This window comes from Pan paniscus, chromosome 4, assembly GCF_029289425.2.
Source record: "Pan paniscus chromosome 4, NHGRI_mPanPan1-v2.0_pri, whole genome shotgun sequence".
In the NCBI taxonomy this organism is placed as follows: domain Eukaryota; kingdom Metazoa; phylum Chordata; class Mammalia; order Primates; family Hominidae; genus Pan; species Pan paniscus.
The window spans coordinates 42214305-42228506 of NC_073253.2; the positions used below are offsets into that span (position 1 = coordinate 42214305).

Genomic DNA, 14202 nt, shown 5'->3' on the forward strand with positions numbered 1-14202 from the left:
CCATGAGCTTGCTGACATTGACTTGAGTCAGACACAGTGACCTTCCAGGAGTCTCTCACATTCACAGTGCATCGGGCCTTAGGACTTCTTTGTAAATCAACAGTCTGTGAGAGATGAAGCCACACCACCTTCATACTAGAATAGAGGATACTGCTAAAGTGTTTTAGCCAACCCACATCTTGAATTCCTCTAATTCCCCAGCGAAAGCCCATTATTAATATTTCTTGTGCCAGATAATAGCCCACCATTTTCACCAATAAAAACATTCTTCTAATTTTTATGCCAATTAGTAGAGCCTCAGGTATCATGGAAGCTGCTTTTGGACTGTGGCCTTTCAGGTGTTAGCTGACTACCAACTGATATGCTATGTGAACCCTGAAAGAGCCAATCATTCAAGATGGATCTTGAGTAGCTAATTGGGCCAAATTCAAAATGAAGCCAAGTGGCCATTTGCTGACTAGAGGTCACACGTGTACTCTGCGTTCCGGAAACGCCACATGATCTGGTAACTTAGGGACTCTCCTAGCTATCTGTTCTCCTTTATGCTGCCGGAAGGCACCTGAAACTAACCAATAGACTGTGACCTATGGTAAATCTTTTTTTGTCTCATTTTCTTTCTTCTTTCCTTTTTTTTTTTTTTTTAATTAGTCAAGTGCAGTAGTGAGAAGGGGGGAAGAGTATAACAAGAGTTTGATCTGTAACTGACCGTGAACAATCAATTGAAATAACTGACTACCTTTGGACTAGCCCAGTCAATCTTAACATCAACGGAATAGAACTAGGAGAGCTTTTTAAAAGCCTTTAAAAGAAATATCCAAGGCCAGGCACAGTGGCTCACGCCTGTAATCGCAACACATTGGGAGGCCGAGGCTGGTGGATCACTTGAGGCCCGGAGTTTGAGACCAGCCTAGCCAACATGGCAAAACCCCAGTCCCTACTAAAAATACAAAAAGTAGCTGGGCATGGTGGCGCACACCTATGATCCCAGCTACTCAGGAGGCTGAGGCACAAGAATTGCTTGAACCTGGGAGGCAGAGGTTGCAGTGAGCCGAGATCACACCACTGCACTCCAGCCTGGGCGACAGAGCAAGACTCTGTCTCAAAAAACAAAACAGGCCGGGTGCTCTGGCTCACACCTGTCATCCCAGCACTTTGGGGAGCCTAGGCAGGCAGATGGCCTGAGCTCAGCAGCTCGAGATGAGCCTGGGCAACACAGCAAAACCCCATCTCTACTAAAAATACAAAAAAATAGCCAGGCATGGTGGCACGCTCCTCTAGTCCCGGCTACTCAGGAGGCTGAGGCACGAGAATCGCTTGAACCCGGGAGGTGGAAGTTGCAGTGAGCTGAGATAGCGCCACTGTACTCCAGCCTGGGCGACAGAGCGAGAATCTGTCTCAAAAACAAAGAACAACAATAACAACAAAGAACTAGGAGAGCTTGTATCTATTATTTGCATAACAGACTGGAGTGGGAACCTGGGTGAAATTTTTTCTCTACTTTTTTTTTTTTTTTTTTTTTTTAAGACAGTCTTGCTCTGTCACCCAGGCTGGAGTGCAGTGGTGTGATCATAGCTTATTACAGCCTTTACTTCCTCAGCTTCAAGCAATCTTTCCTCAACCTCCCAAGTAGCTAGGACTACAGGCATGCACCACTACACTCAGCTAATTTTTTAAAATTTTATAAAGAGAGGGTCTTGCCATTGTTGCCAGGCTGGTCTTGAACTGGGCTTAGGTGATACTCCCACCTCAGCCTCCCAAAGTGCTGGGATTAAATGCATGAGCCACCACACCCAGCCAGCAACTTTTTCTATAAAGGACACCCCCTTTCTTTTTTCTGGCAGAGCACATCTTTGTTTTGTATTGAAGGCTGCATCTCCTTGGTTTGCAGACTGCTCAAGAAATAAGGTCTCTCTTAACCCAATACTTTGTTCTCAGTAGTTTTATTAACATCTAGCTTACCTGGGTTACAGTTTAACCTAAGTAGCACTTGCACAATATCACACTTAGGCTGCAGAATTTTAAATAATGGGCATTTAACAGTGAGTGTCAAATCACTGATGTATCTCTATCCCATTGAGCATCTTCAAAAGTGATGCACATTTTAGTTTAAAATGCCAGTATTTACAACATACCATGAATATAAATCCTTTCTATTTAAATTTATGATGAAAATTTTACATGTCAACTTTAAAATGAGCAAAAGGGTACACAGATTTTTAAAATTATTTGTGAGGTCATCTGAAAAGTTGGAACCTCACTGCACCCAGCAGGGCTCTCTTTGTGGGTGGGGGAAGACATCTCTTTGGACTTTATACACATTTGCTCAGCCACTTCCCAGAGCCCTCAGAGCTCTGCATTCCAAAAGATTAGGTGGTGCAGCCTAATCAAGCCAAGCCAACCCAGCCTATTTCCCATGACAACTTCTCCTAGGCAGAGGGGGCTTTCTGCCTTTACAGTTTACACAGACAAGAGGGACTTCTCAGGAGATGCTTCCAAAACAAGGAAGATCTGCTCTTAGGTGACCTGGTTGCTTCACTTAAACCAGGAGGTCCCATGTCAAAGCTGAAGATGAAAGAGAAACCAGGCCAGCAGTCATCCAACAAGATCTAGTGGCCCTGATGGAGCCAGACAAAAATGTAATACAGAAGACACAGGCCAGCCAGGCGAGGATTCAAGTACAGCACGTCACAGGTCCTGGCAATCATAATGCTGAAGCTAGAAATAAATTTACATGACTGACTTCTGACATAAATAATAATTTCATTCTACTTGTCTGTAGTTGCTCATGCAGGGCTTCAACGATTTCCTACGAGGACCCTTTCAACTTCTCCCCTTAGCTCTGCCAGCTTATTTTTTATTTATTTTCTTGCTATTTTTATCATGAGTTCTTGCATGTCTTCTTTGTGTTCTTGTTTTGTGGAGGTAATTGCTTTATCAAAATTTTAAATTTCTGGTTTTATATTTAGTGTAATTTTTCATGTGCTCCATGGAAACATATTTCTAGTGAGTATACTTCATCTGCCATTTGTTTTTCCATGCCATGTTTCTAAATCTTTGTCCTCTCCCCTTTTTGTTTAACTATTACTATATAGACATTTAAGATCATTACTCATCTTTGGGTAATGGGAGTGCTTCACGGGAAAGATATTTTTAGGAGTTCTATGTGGGGAGAGGACATACCTATGTTCTAGGACATATAGGAATTCTCCTGTGACACTAAGTAAAATGTTATGTGAGTTACTTTTTTGGGGCTTTACTTCTCTCAAGTCAACAAAGATAGTGACAAAGTAGAGATCCTCAGGTGAACACTTCCCTGCAAATATAGCTTGTATATGTGACTTCACATTTGATTCTTCTGCCCTTGCATTATCTTGGAGACAAATCAGGTCCAGAGAAACTCTTGATACCAAGGCACTTGCTTCTCATGGACCTAAACATCATCTCTGGATGACAGTGGGGTGTATCCACAGCTCCCCATTGCCCCTAGAGATCTATGTAGTGGCTCCTGATAAGCTTCTGCTGGCTCAGCTAGGAGGTGTGACCAGGTAGAAAATATAATGGCTTCAGCTAAGAACATACTTTGCTGATAGGCTGGGTGCATGTCTATCAGATGCTGCTATCTCACTGGTCTGGAGACAGAAAAATAAAATCAACTCATGTTTTTTATATTCTTGCCTAGCCAACTGTGCAGTTTGACTCCAACCAGGACTGAAAGATGGAAAAAAGCATCTTGGAAATAATTGTACAACTTCACAGATTATTAGCAAACCTGACTTCCCATTACAAACCCCAAAGTTGTAATAAGTTTATTTTCATACAATCTTGGACTACCCCAGTTTCCTATACTCTTTACAATCAGGCTTATTTCTCTCAGAATTGAAAGATACCTGAGAAAAGTATACACTTAAAACACACACTGTAAATATAGATATAGCTGCAGTAAAAGAGAATGTATAAATGTCCAGCCAATGACCTACTATATATGACCTAGTGTTCAGCGACTATATCTCTTAAGAATTTACCTGATGGGGAACCTACCTACCTCTCTCTACATATATATATGAGGTAGGTTCCTCATCAGGTAAATTCTTAGAGACAGTCAGTGGACATTAGGTCAGCCCAAGGCTAGTTATGCCTCTGCTAATCTTCAAGGCAGCTTCCTGGCATTGCCTCTACAAACACTTCCCTAGGAGATTCACAAAAGTTATGTCTGTACAATTTAGCATGTTAGAGCCAATTTTACATTTAGCACTAACCACAGAAGGCAAGCTAAGGTGTTCACATATCCAAATTGGGAATGACCCAACAACAGGCCTGCCCCTCAGAGCTGACCATTTTGTAACTCTTACCAGCCACAGCTAGGATGACTAAGGGTGAGGACTGCCACGTTTCTCATGAAATAGCCACTTTGCTAAGTAGTCATTTCACATTTAAAAGATGCCCTTCAACTGTACCCAGTAACAGTGAGCTATGTGTTTAAACCTCATGACTTAGAGAGAGACCTGTGCTTTCAGATGACTGTTAACATTTCTGGAGCCACAAGGGCATAGCCAAACAGCGGTGTTCATGACACCTTTGCTCTTAAACAAGGAAGTGGCTTTTTTTTTTTTTTTTTTTTTGCAGTTGAAAGGAATAACAATGAGTGGTGGGTTTAAAGTTGCAAATTAACAGAGGATTATAAAAAGCTTACTTAGCTGTGAAGGCAGAGTATACTTGCGTAATAATTTGACATAAATATTTTCAGTTAAAAATCTCCACAGGGCACTGCATGGTACCTATCACCCACAATATCTTGGTGCTTGGCTGGGTGCAGTGGCTCACACCTATAATCCCAGCATTTTGGGAGGCGGAGTGGAGGATTTCTTGAGGCTGAAGTTCAAGACCAGCCTTGACAATATAGTGAGACCTCATCTCTACAAAATATTTAAAAAAACAGCTGGGTGTGGTGGCACACGCCTGTATTCTCAGCAACTCAGGAGGCTAAGGCAGGGGAGAATTGCTTGAGCCTAGGAGTTTGAGGTTACAGTGAGCTGTGATCCACTCTAGGCGGGGCAACGAAGTGAGACTCTGCCTCCAAAACAAAACAAACTTTGGTGCTTAAGAGGCAGAAGCTTATCTGTGGGAGTCAGTCCTACTGGCTGACCAGCACTTTAACGCCTCATTAGAGGAAACATATTCTCCAGAGTTTCTTTTCAGAAGCTAACCTCAAAGACACTAATAATATAGCAGATATCTAGGTATTTTTCCTTGACTGCTCTAAGCCAATTCTAGGTGATGCAGAGGTTTTGCAGTCATTCACATGAAAAAAATAAACAGAGGTTGACATTCACAAGAGTTTTATAGCAAAGTAGAAAATATCTGAAGAATTTATTTAAGTCATAAAATATGCATGCTTAGGGATGTTTGAAGGCTACAGTAATTACTGAACTTGAAAATATTCATATTTAAAAATTCCCACATAATATGTGCTGCCCAAAGATTTCAGGAAGCACATAGGTATGTCTTATCTTTCTCATAGTCTGCCTACAAACCAAATTTCTATTTTTAGTAGTTATTAGCAATCTTCTATGTTTCACATTATTTCATATGACTTGTTTTCTTTCAGGAGAAAAAAAAATCTGCTCATATATATGAATCTAATTTGTAATGCCCTCCCTGCTTCTTAAGCTGATAACAACTTGATCTTATTACATACAAAAAAAAAAAAGGAAATCCATTTTACTCCCAACCCCACATTTTGTTCAATTAAAAAATTACATTTTTTTATTGTGTATCCTTTAACAAATTACTTTGGCTATAGTTTTAGCTTTTAACCTTTGTATTAGAGATATACAGTCTGGGACCGCCGTCGTACATGCAGTCCATCATTGTAAGCCCTCTTAAAGAAAACAACTTGCGCTTCTGTTTGACTTTGAAGCCCCCTACATCCTGAAAAACTGGGTAGGAAAGAGGTCATTACTGATCATAGTTACTTTGCAGATGTGTGAAATGTTTAAATTGTGAATTTCTCACTGATTTCCTCCTAATGAGCTGGTACTTCGAGGGGACTTTCCCTAATCTGAGTGGGGAGGTGCCTGGGATCAGAGACCCCAGAACTTCTAAATATTGTGGGTGCCATCAACTCAGATCAAAAAGAAGTAAAGCAAGCAACTGCAATTTTGCACTGACAGGATTATGATTCTGATGTATACAGTCAATCACCAACCTTAAAGGTCACCTTACCTCAAGCAGGTACCCTGGTTGCCTGTCATACTGAAACATGCTTCATGCAAATAGCATGAAGATGGTTTCAAAGTATGCCTTTACACTTCCTGAACAATTTGAAATTCACTCGATAAGTTCCCCAACTAATGGAAATATTTTATTGACAGAAGGTGGAAAAACCAAATAACCTAATCTTTGTTGCAGGCTCATCATTCTTTAGGTTACTCTTTTTGGGAATTTCAATGGTGTAAACAGTCACTATTCATTGAGTATGTGATGACATTAAGGTTTTGAACTTAAAAGGCTCTTAATTTTGCCAAAGGCTAACCTCTGTCACTTCTCTGGATCACATTTTTTTTTTCTTTGAGACAGAGCCTTGTTCTGTCACCCAGTCTGTAGTGAAGTGGCATGATCTTGGCTCACTGCAACCTCCACCTCCTGAGTGAAAGTGACTCATGCCTCAGCCTTGGGAGTAGCTGGGACTACAGGCATGTGTCACCACACCCAGCTAGTTTTTTGTATTTTTAGTAGAGAAAGGGTTTCTCCATGTTGGCGAGGCTGGTTTTGAACTCCTGAGCTCCGGCAATCCGCCCACCTCAGCTTCCCAGAGTGCTAGAATTACAGGCGTGAGCTACCGCACCCGGCCGACACTTTTCTTAAGAGAGTAATTTGGGCAAAATATATTCCCAGAAAAAAAAACAAACTGATCCTGTATCCACTTAGGGAAAACAAAATATGACATTTGGCTTTGAGACCAAAAAGAATAAAAATTAGATCAGCAATCTACTTCATACGTTAACAAACAAAACAAAACAAACCAAACAAAAAACCTGGCTATATTGGTAGGACCACGTAAGGCAAGGCAATAATCAAAATAGGAAGATCCTTACGTGAAGAGATCTTTGTGCATCAACAGAAAGTTCAACTTGCACTCTATGCAACTATTTTCCAAAACATAGTTATATAGTTTATAATTGTAGATGTAATATGTACTAATTATAAAAAAATTTAGATAACACCTAACATATTGTTAAAAATAAAAATCCCACCACCTATAGATTATAACGGCTTGGTGAATGCTTTTGCAAAAAGTTTTGCTCTAGATGTATGCTTTTTTTTTTTTTTCTCACTCTGTCACCCAGGCTGGAATGCAGTGGTGCGATCTTGGCTCACTGCAGCCTCCATCTCGTGGGTTCAAGTGATTCTCCTGCCTCAGCCTCCCAAGTAACTGGGATTATAGGCATGCGCCACCATGCCCGGCTAATTTTTGTATTTTTGGTAGAGATGGGGTTTCACCACGTTGGCCAGGCTGGTCTTGAACTTTTGACCTCAAATGACCTGCCCGCCTCGGCCTCCCAAAGTGCTGGGATTACAGGCGTGAGCCACTGCGTCTGGCCTGATGTATGCACTTTTAAAAACAAAAATGGCATATTACCTTTTACCATTTAATAATATTGTGGCAATATCTCAATATCAGTGACTGTGGATCTTCACAATTATTTTTAAAAGCCGCATAGTGTATCACTATATGGGAGTTATCAACTCAGCCAACCCTCTCAATTTTGTCATACTATAAACAATGTTGCAATAAACATCTTTGCATACATAATTTTGCTTATGTCTCATTATTTTCTTAGGACAAATTCCCAAGTGAATGACTAGTTTACATGATACATAGATTAAAAAAAATTTTAAAGCCTTTGGATTCAAATCATTGTCAGAAAGGTTATACCAGTTTACTGTTCCTAAAAAGTTGAATACTTAATTAAGTTCTTCCTGCTCATTGCTGAGTTCACACTATTTAAAAAATGGGTTAAAAAATTGATTGGGATAGGTGCAGACTTGCTTGGCAATATGCTTTATGGAAACATGCCTGTACCAGCAGAAATTCTGTGTCTGATTGCTGGCCAGCTCACTTCCAGCCATTCCTAGGCCCTTCTCCTTTACCCACCTTCATTATGAAGGCTACTTGTTTTCTCTGCCTGTCTTACATAATTCAGGCCAACAGAACGTAAACAGATATGAGCTGGGAGCTTCTGGAAAAACTTTTACTCTTCGTACAAAAAAAAGACAGACATACTGGAACTGTCCCTCCTAGCTGTGGATGTAAACATACAGTCTGGAGCTATGGCTGCCATACTCCAACCGTAAAGAAAGGGCGAATGACTTGTTCTGACCAATGCCAACAAGAGGTAACTTGAGCTGTGATATGAAAAAAATGTTTAAACCAGGGGACCCCAACCCCAGACCACAGACTGGTAGTGATCTGTGGCCTGTTAGGAACCACGTTGCACAGCAGGAGGTGAGCAGCAGGTGAGCACGCATTACTGCCTGAGCTCTGCCTCCTGTCAAATCGGCGGCAGCATTAGATTCTCACAGGAACGGAAGTCCTATGGTGAATTGCGCATGTGAGGGATCTAAGTTGTACGCTCCTTATGAGAATCTAATTAATGACTGATGATCTGAGTGGAACAGTTTCATCCTGAAACTATCTCCCCACACCGCTTCATCCATGGAAAAATTGTCTTCCACAAAACTGGTCCCTGGTGCCAAAAAGGTTGGTACTGCTGGTTTAAACCATTCTTAGTTCTGTTTCTGTTACTTGAGGCTAAAAACATTACTGACAGATAAAACACTCATGCTAAAAAGATAAGCGGTGGTTTCTGAGTTATCACAAATGTTCATTCAGAAACGATCATTAGGAGGCGTATGGAAATAATTATATATATTTAAAAATATGGATAAAATAGCTACATACAGTAAGAAATCATGGAAAAAACCTTTAATACTGAGAGCCACTGAAACCATTAAATGCACATTAGGAAAAAGGAACAAAGAAAATAACAAAATGGAGCAGGGGTGGGGTACATGGCAGAGGTTTACTCTGTGTTTATCAAAACCCCGTTTTCTTCCTGGGCACATAACCAAACTACATTTCCCATCTTTTTTTGCAGTTGGTTGGAGCCACAAGATCAAATCCTGGCTCATGGAATATGGTCAGAAGTGATGATGCCAATTCTGGGCCTGGCCCATAAAAACTCCCATCTAATCTTTGCTTTTTCTTCATCTGCCGGCCAAATGAAGATTTTAAGCAGAATCACAGAATGGGAAGAGCCTGGGCCCCTGAATTACTATATGGAGCAGAACTCCTCCTCAAACCTACTTATGACTGTGATAAGAGCAATGTAGTAAGTATTGTGCTTAGCTATTGCAGCAGCTAGCATCATTTAGTCTAACAGAGGTGGGAATGGGATGAAGAGGAAAAAGGAAGAAAACAATGATGGGCATATGGTATGAATGGTGAGTGCTATCAGATCTTTCCACAGGTTCCTCTGCCCTGGCCTACCTAGATAAATTAAGCTGTTCCTTTTTTAACACAGATTGGCAACATTTTTTCTTTTTTTCAGACAGGGTCTCACTTGGTCACCCAGGCTGGAGTGCTCTGGCACAATCTTGGCTCACTGCAACCTCCACCTCCCGTGTTCAAGCACTTCTCCTACCTCAGCATCCCGAGTAGCTGGGACTACAGGCATACATCACCATGCCCAGCTAATTTTTGTATTTTTTGGTAGAGTTGGGGTTTCACCATGTTGGCCAGGCTGATCTCGAACTCCTGACCTCATGTGGTCTGCCCACCTCGACCTTCCAAAGTGCTGGGATTACAGTAATGCGCCACTGCACCCAGCCCAAAATTTTCAATAGTTAGGATAAATTCTTTCTTTTCTAATTTCCTTCTTTTGCTCCTTCCTAAATTTACCATTTTGGGAGGCTTGATTGTCTTAACTAATTCTTTGGAACATTATGATTTTTGAACTGTCTGAGACTGTGTTCCTGAGCAACTGGTTAGGAAGAAAGTCTGCAAAAATTTAACATCAATTTAAATATATCTTAAAATATATTAAAAATAATCCCTTATTAAACAATTTTGACACTTTGGGATATACTCCAAATGAAGCTTTCTATATAACCAATAAATAACAGTTCGATCTGTACGCCTGTTCAAACAGTAGTACAAAGTTAAAAACCAATTACTTGGCCAGCTTGCCTTGTCCTAACATTATGATATAGCTATTACTATCAAGTACAAAGACACATAAACCAATTGATAAATTATATATTACATGTTTATTAAGAGCACAACTTTTATGTAAAATTTACATTTAATGAAAAAAATCAAAAATATTTACAAAATCTTGGAAGACAGATGTGCATTGTTCTAATTACAATCCAAAGTAGTAAATAACAATCCTTAAAAACTCACATTTATTAGAGTTGTGTTTACAAATTCTTGGTTAAAGAGGCAGCTACAAAGTTTATCACTATATATAAGCAAGAACCAGCTTGCTAGGTACATTTCCCATTGAAAATCTACTGGTCTCTTTTACACCATTAGTGGATTTTTAAATGGAAAAAAAAAATCAACATAAACTCATATGGCTTCAAAATTGTAACCTGTACCCAATACTTGGTATGAAGACTGTGGTAATTAAGAAAGTGCAGAAGTTTAACCATTTCACTAATTTGTACATTTTTAGGTAATACTTGATTAAAAACAAACACGGTAAGAACAGTGTCTGAATTCCAATAATAAAATATTGGCTGTCCGAAAAGCAGTTTGATTGCAAAGCAAATTACAGTTAGAATTCCAGTAAGGGACTGTAATTGGCATTTAAAAGAGCACAATATAAGAGTTAGAAATTCTAATTTAGCTCACTATTTAGTAAAGATTAGCATTTTAGCAAATTATCTTATGTGCTGCTTTAGTCTAATGTAAATTCAGACTTGGGCTAACATTGAATATATAAAAAAGCATATACTGTGTTATATATTGCTAAAGAGTAGATTTTCTGCTGTATTTAGTACAGCAAGATGTTACATAAATGTCTAGTAATAGAGGTTTTATTTTCTGTGAAGCTTAACGGAACAATTAGTGGTTTTATATAAATTATCATATATAACACAATTTATCACTTCTACTAGGCAAATAAAGGACACTCATATTTATTATTATAAATGAAATTCCCATTTGTAAATTATGAAACCTTATCCGAAATATTTTATTTCTTCAATTAATCAAGATTTGCTACTAAAGTTAGGTTTCTTACTATTTAGTATTGGTAGTTTATTTTTAGAAATGTTTAACCAAATATATCACTTCAAATAATTTCCCTATTTTTACAAAGTAGAAATTGAATAATTAAAATGTACAAATTGGTAATTTTTCCAATTGTTGAAATAAAAACAAATGGCAGTGCTTCTCCTTCTGTTTCCAAAATTAATCTTTTAAAAAATGCATCCCTCACAAAATACCATAAAACTCATGTTCACAACACAATCAGTAAATAAATGCATAAATTTTCAATGATAAAGTATCAAGGAAAATGCTAAATTGAGAGTTAAAATACCAGTTACCAATTTAGCACTATAGTTTTTTTAGAATTTGTTTTAAAATTCACACACTTTTGATGAGGTTAATGTCAAGTATCTGAAGGTAATCTTTCTTCCTGTAAACACATGCCATTGGGTTTATTTCTCTTTCTAGTGGCTACAGTGTATCACCAAAGAAGTGAGCCAGGATTCTTAAGTTAGGCTTTATGACTCTGAATCCCCTTCCCAGTTGCAGGCCAAAAATATTTACAAAAATTGCAAATATCTTATAAAAATGCTTGATCACTGTAAGATTCTGAACAGAAGATTCAGACTGAGAAAAAAAGTGAGGCACATTAATGAACACAAATTGTATAGGCACATCTCTGGTTTTTGTTATTGTTTTAAAAGGCACACATTATACAATTCCATATAAAAATAAATTAAATCTACAGCATTAATTCATCAAAAAAATCACAACTTCTATAAAGTTAACTAACTGCAGAAGTAAATGTCTCTGCTGTCATTTGCAAGCTTATTTTAAAACACATTGCACTTGAGAATTTTTTTAAAAATCATATAAAACATCACTTATACTTTATTAATATGTTTATGAGAATCAAATTATAGATTTTTTGCATACAACTTGGACTCTGGTCTGATTACCTTATGGCACATAGCTCAATTTGATTAAGTGTTCTGAGTTAACATTACCCAAAACTTAGAATTCATGTTCTATTTGTATCCACTGAATATCAAACTTATGAAATTTCAAAGTTATCTCTGACTCTAAAAATGTATGGAAAGCTAAATTACTTTGTGCTTGCTCTCCTGACACTTTAGGCCTGATATTACACTATAACCCTTTTTTTCAACATAGACACTGGAAATAATTTAAAAATTAATCCTACAAAAACTTCATTTTTACTGAGAATCTGAATAAATGTGCTTCCTGAATATTGTAGTTGATCATTTACAACACAGAGAATCATTTCAGTACTATTTATTTCAATGACTCACTTTAAAAGTGCGATTTAATGTTTGTAGTCAGCTCTCAAATATGTCTAAGTTTGAAAGACATCATACAAGTTAAAATAGTGTTTGGAAAGAACAGATAATGCAGAATGGCAGGTTTGTACTCCCTGAAGCCACATCACTTTCCCAGGTCCATCAACAATCCGCCAGGTATCGTCCTGAAAAACGCCAAGCAGACCTTTGCAATTACAATTTCAAATGCACTCTAAGGACATTTTCCACTGTGGTTACCAATACAAAACTCTAGTTCCCATCTGCTATTTACAGTACATTAGAATCAGATAACAGGTGTTCAGCTATACTGACCGTAAGAACTCTCTCCCAGGTGTGTCTCTACTTGGCACCTTGTACCAAGGGTTAAAGAAAAAATTTCCATGTCTTTAGATTATAAATTGCTTGACAGTTTTTAAATAACTGTTAGAATACAAATGTTTCCCATGTACATTAAAAAGTTTGAAATCTCCTAACTTACCAGTAGCAAACCGCTTCTTTATTAAGGAAAGCCTATAGCCAGTGCCCACAAGTTCGAAATCTACTCCTGAAAGGGTACTTCCCTCGCTGAGGAATTGTACTGCAAGTGTCGTGGGTTTACTAGGTCCTTCTGAAAGATCAAATTTTGCTCGGAGGGACCCAGAACCTACAAAGAAAAGAATAAAGCACTTACACAGGGTAAAATACATTTCACACAAAATAGAATCAAATGAGCAAGTAAGCTAAACTACATCAGTCCTGTGCTACATTCATTAGATGTGCACAGTAAACAAACCATTATCCTGTTTCCAAATCTCATATTTTTTAGTGAATATCAATTTTCATTAAGTAAATAACCCATGCTTTTCTTTGACTCAATACTAATCTTCAGAGATGTTAACTACTGGACACCTATGCTATATGCATGTTGAGGTGAGTCAAAAGAGAAGAAGGAAGTAACTGAGGACAGCCCAGAGAAAAACCCTAGGAGGGATATAGGTGGCATAAAGTTAAAAAAGAAATGACTACTAAGTAGTAGAAGTAAAGATGGAAAGGTAACTACGGTTGGGAAGAGTTGTATAACATTGCTATTTTCTATTCACTTTTCTTTTTAAAGTTTTACTGGTCTAACATAATGCCAAGTAGGTATTTCTGAGGTGTTTTGTTTCTAGTATCATCACCATTTATTCAGTATACTTCAGTCTAATGGAATGGCAGGAACAGTAAACCAATAATTATAATGAATATTATAAATGCTGTAAAGGAGCTCTGAGGAGCTACAGGCACAAAAGCACCTATCTCAGCTGAAAATTATAAATGGTGGTGGGGATGATGGTGTGTATTTTAGGCAGAAGTTACCAAAGATACAGAGACAGAGCATGATGCATTTAACGAAATAGCATCTATATCAGATTAGCAGGAGAACAGGATACAGGTAGAGGGGAGTGGCAGATGAGACTAGAGTGGTAGCATGGGCCAGGCCATGGTAAGAAATTCATGATGTAACCATGGGAAGTCACCAAAGATAAGGAAGACAAGAACATTTCAGATTAGTGTCTCAAAAGGGAAGAGAAGCACAAGATGCAAGGTTGGGAGACCAACTGCAAGTCAAAACAGTTTAGGACT

The 14202-nt window shown here is 38.4% G+C and overlaps 1 protein-coding gene across 2 annotated transcripts in view; it reads right to left on the reverse strand.

Moving 5' to 3' along the window:
• Window positions 1-10310: 10310 nt before the first annotated feature.
• Window positions 10311-14202, reverse strand: part of FCHO2 (FCH and mu domain containing endocytic adaptor 2) — a 138797-nt gene continuing 134905 nt past the window's right edge. Inside the window, exons 25-26 of one of the 2 annotated variants that reach the window (XM_055112318.2) lie at window positions 13079-13243; window positions 10311-12764 (exon numbers count right to left, since the gene is read on the reverse strand). In XM_055112318.2, the coding sequence (XP_054968293.1) occupies window positions 12742-12764; window positions 13079-13243 (188 nt within the window). In that variant the 3' untranslated portion in view covers window positions 10311-12741. Of the gene's footprint in view, window positions 13244-14202 lie in introns of both variants that reach the window. The other variant, XM_063604202.1, reaches the window with a different exon arrangement.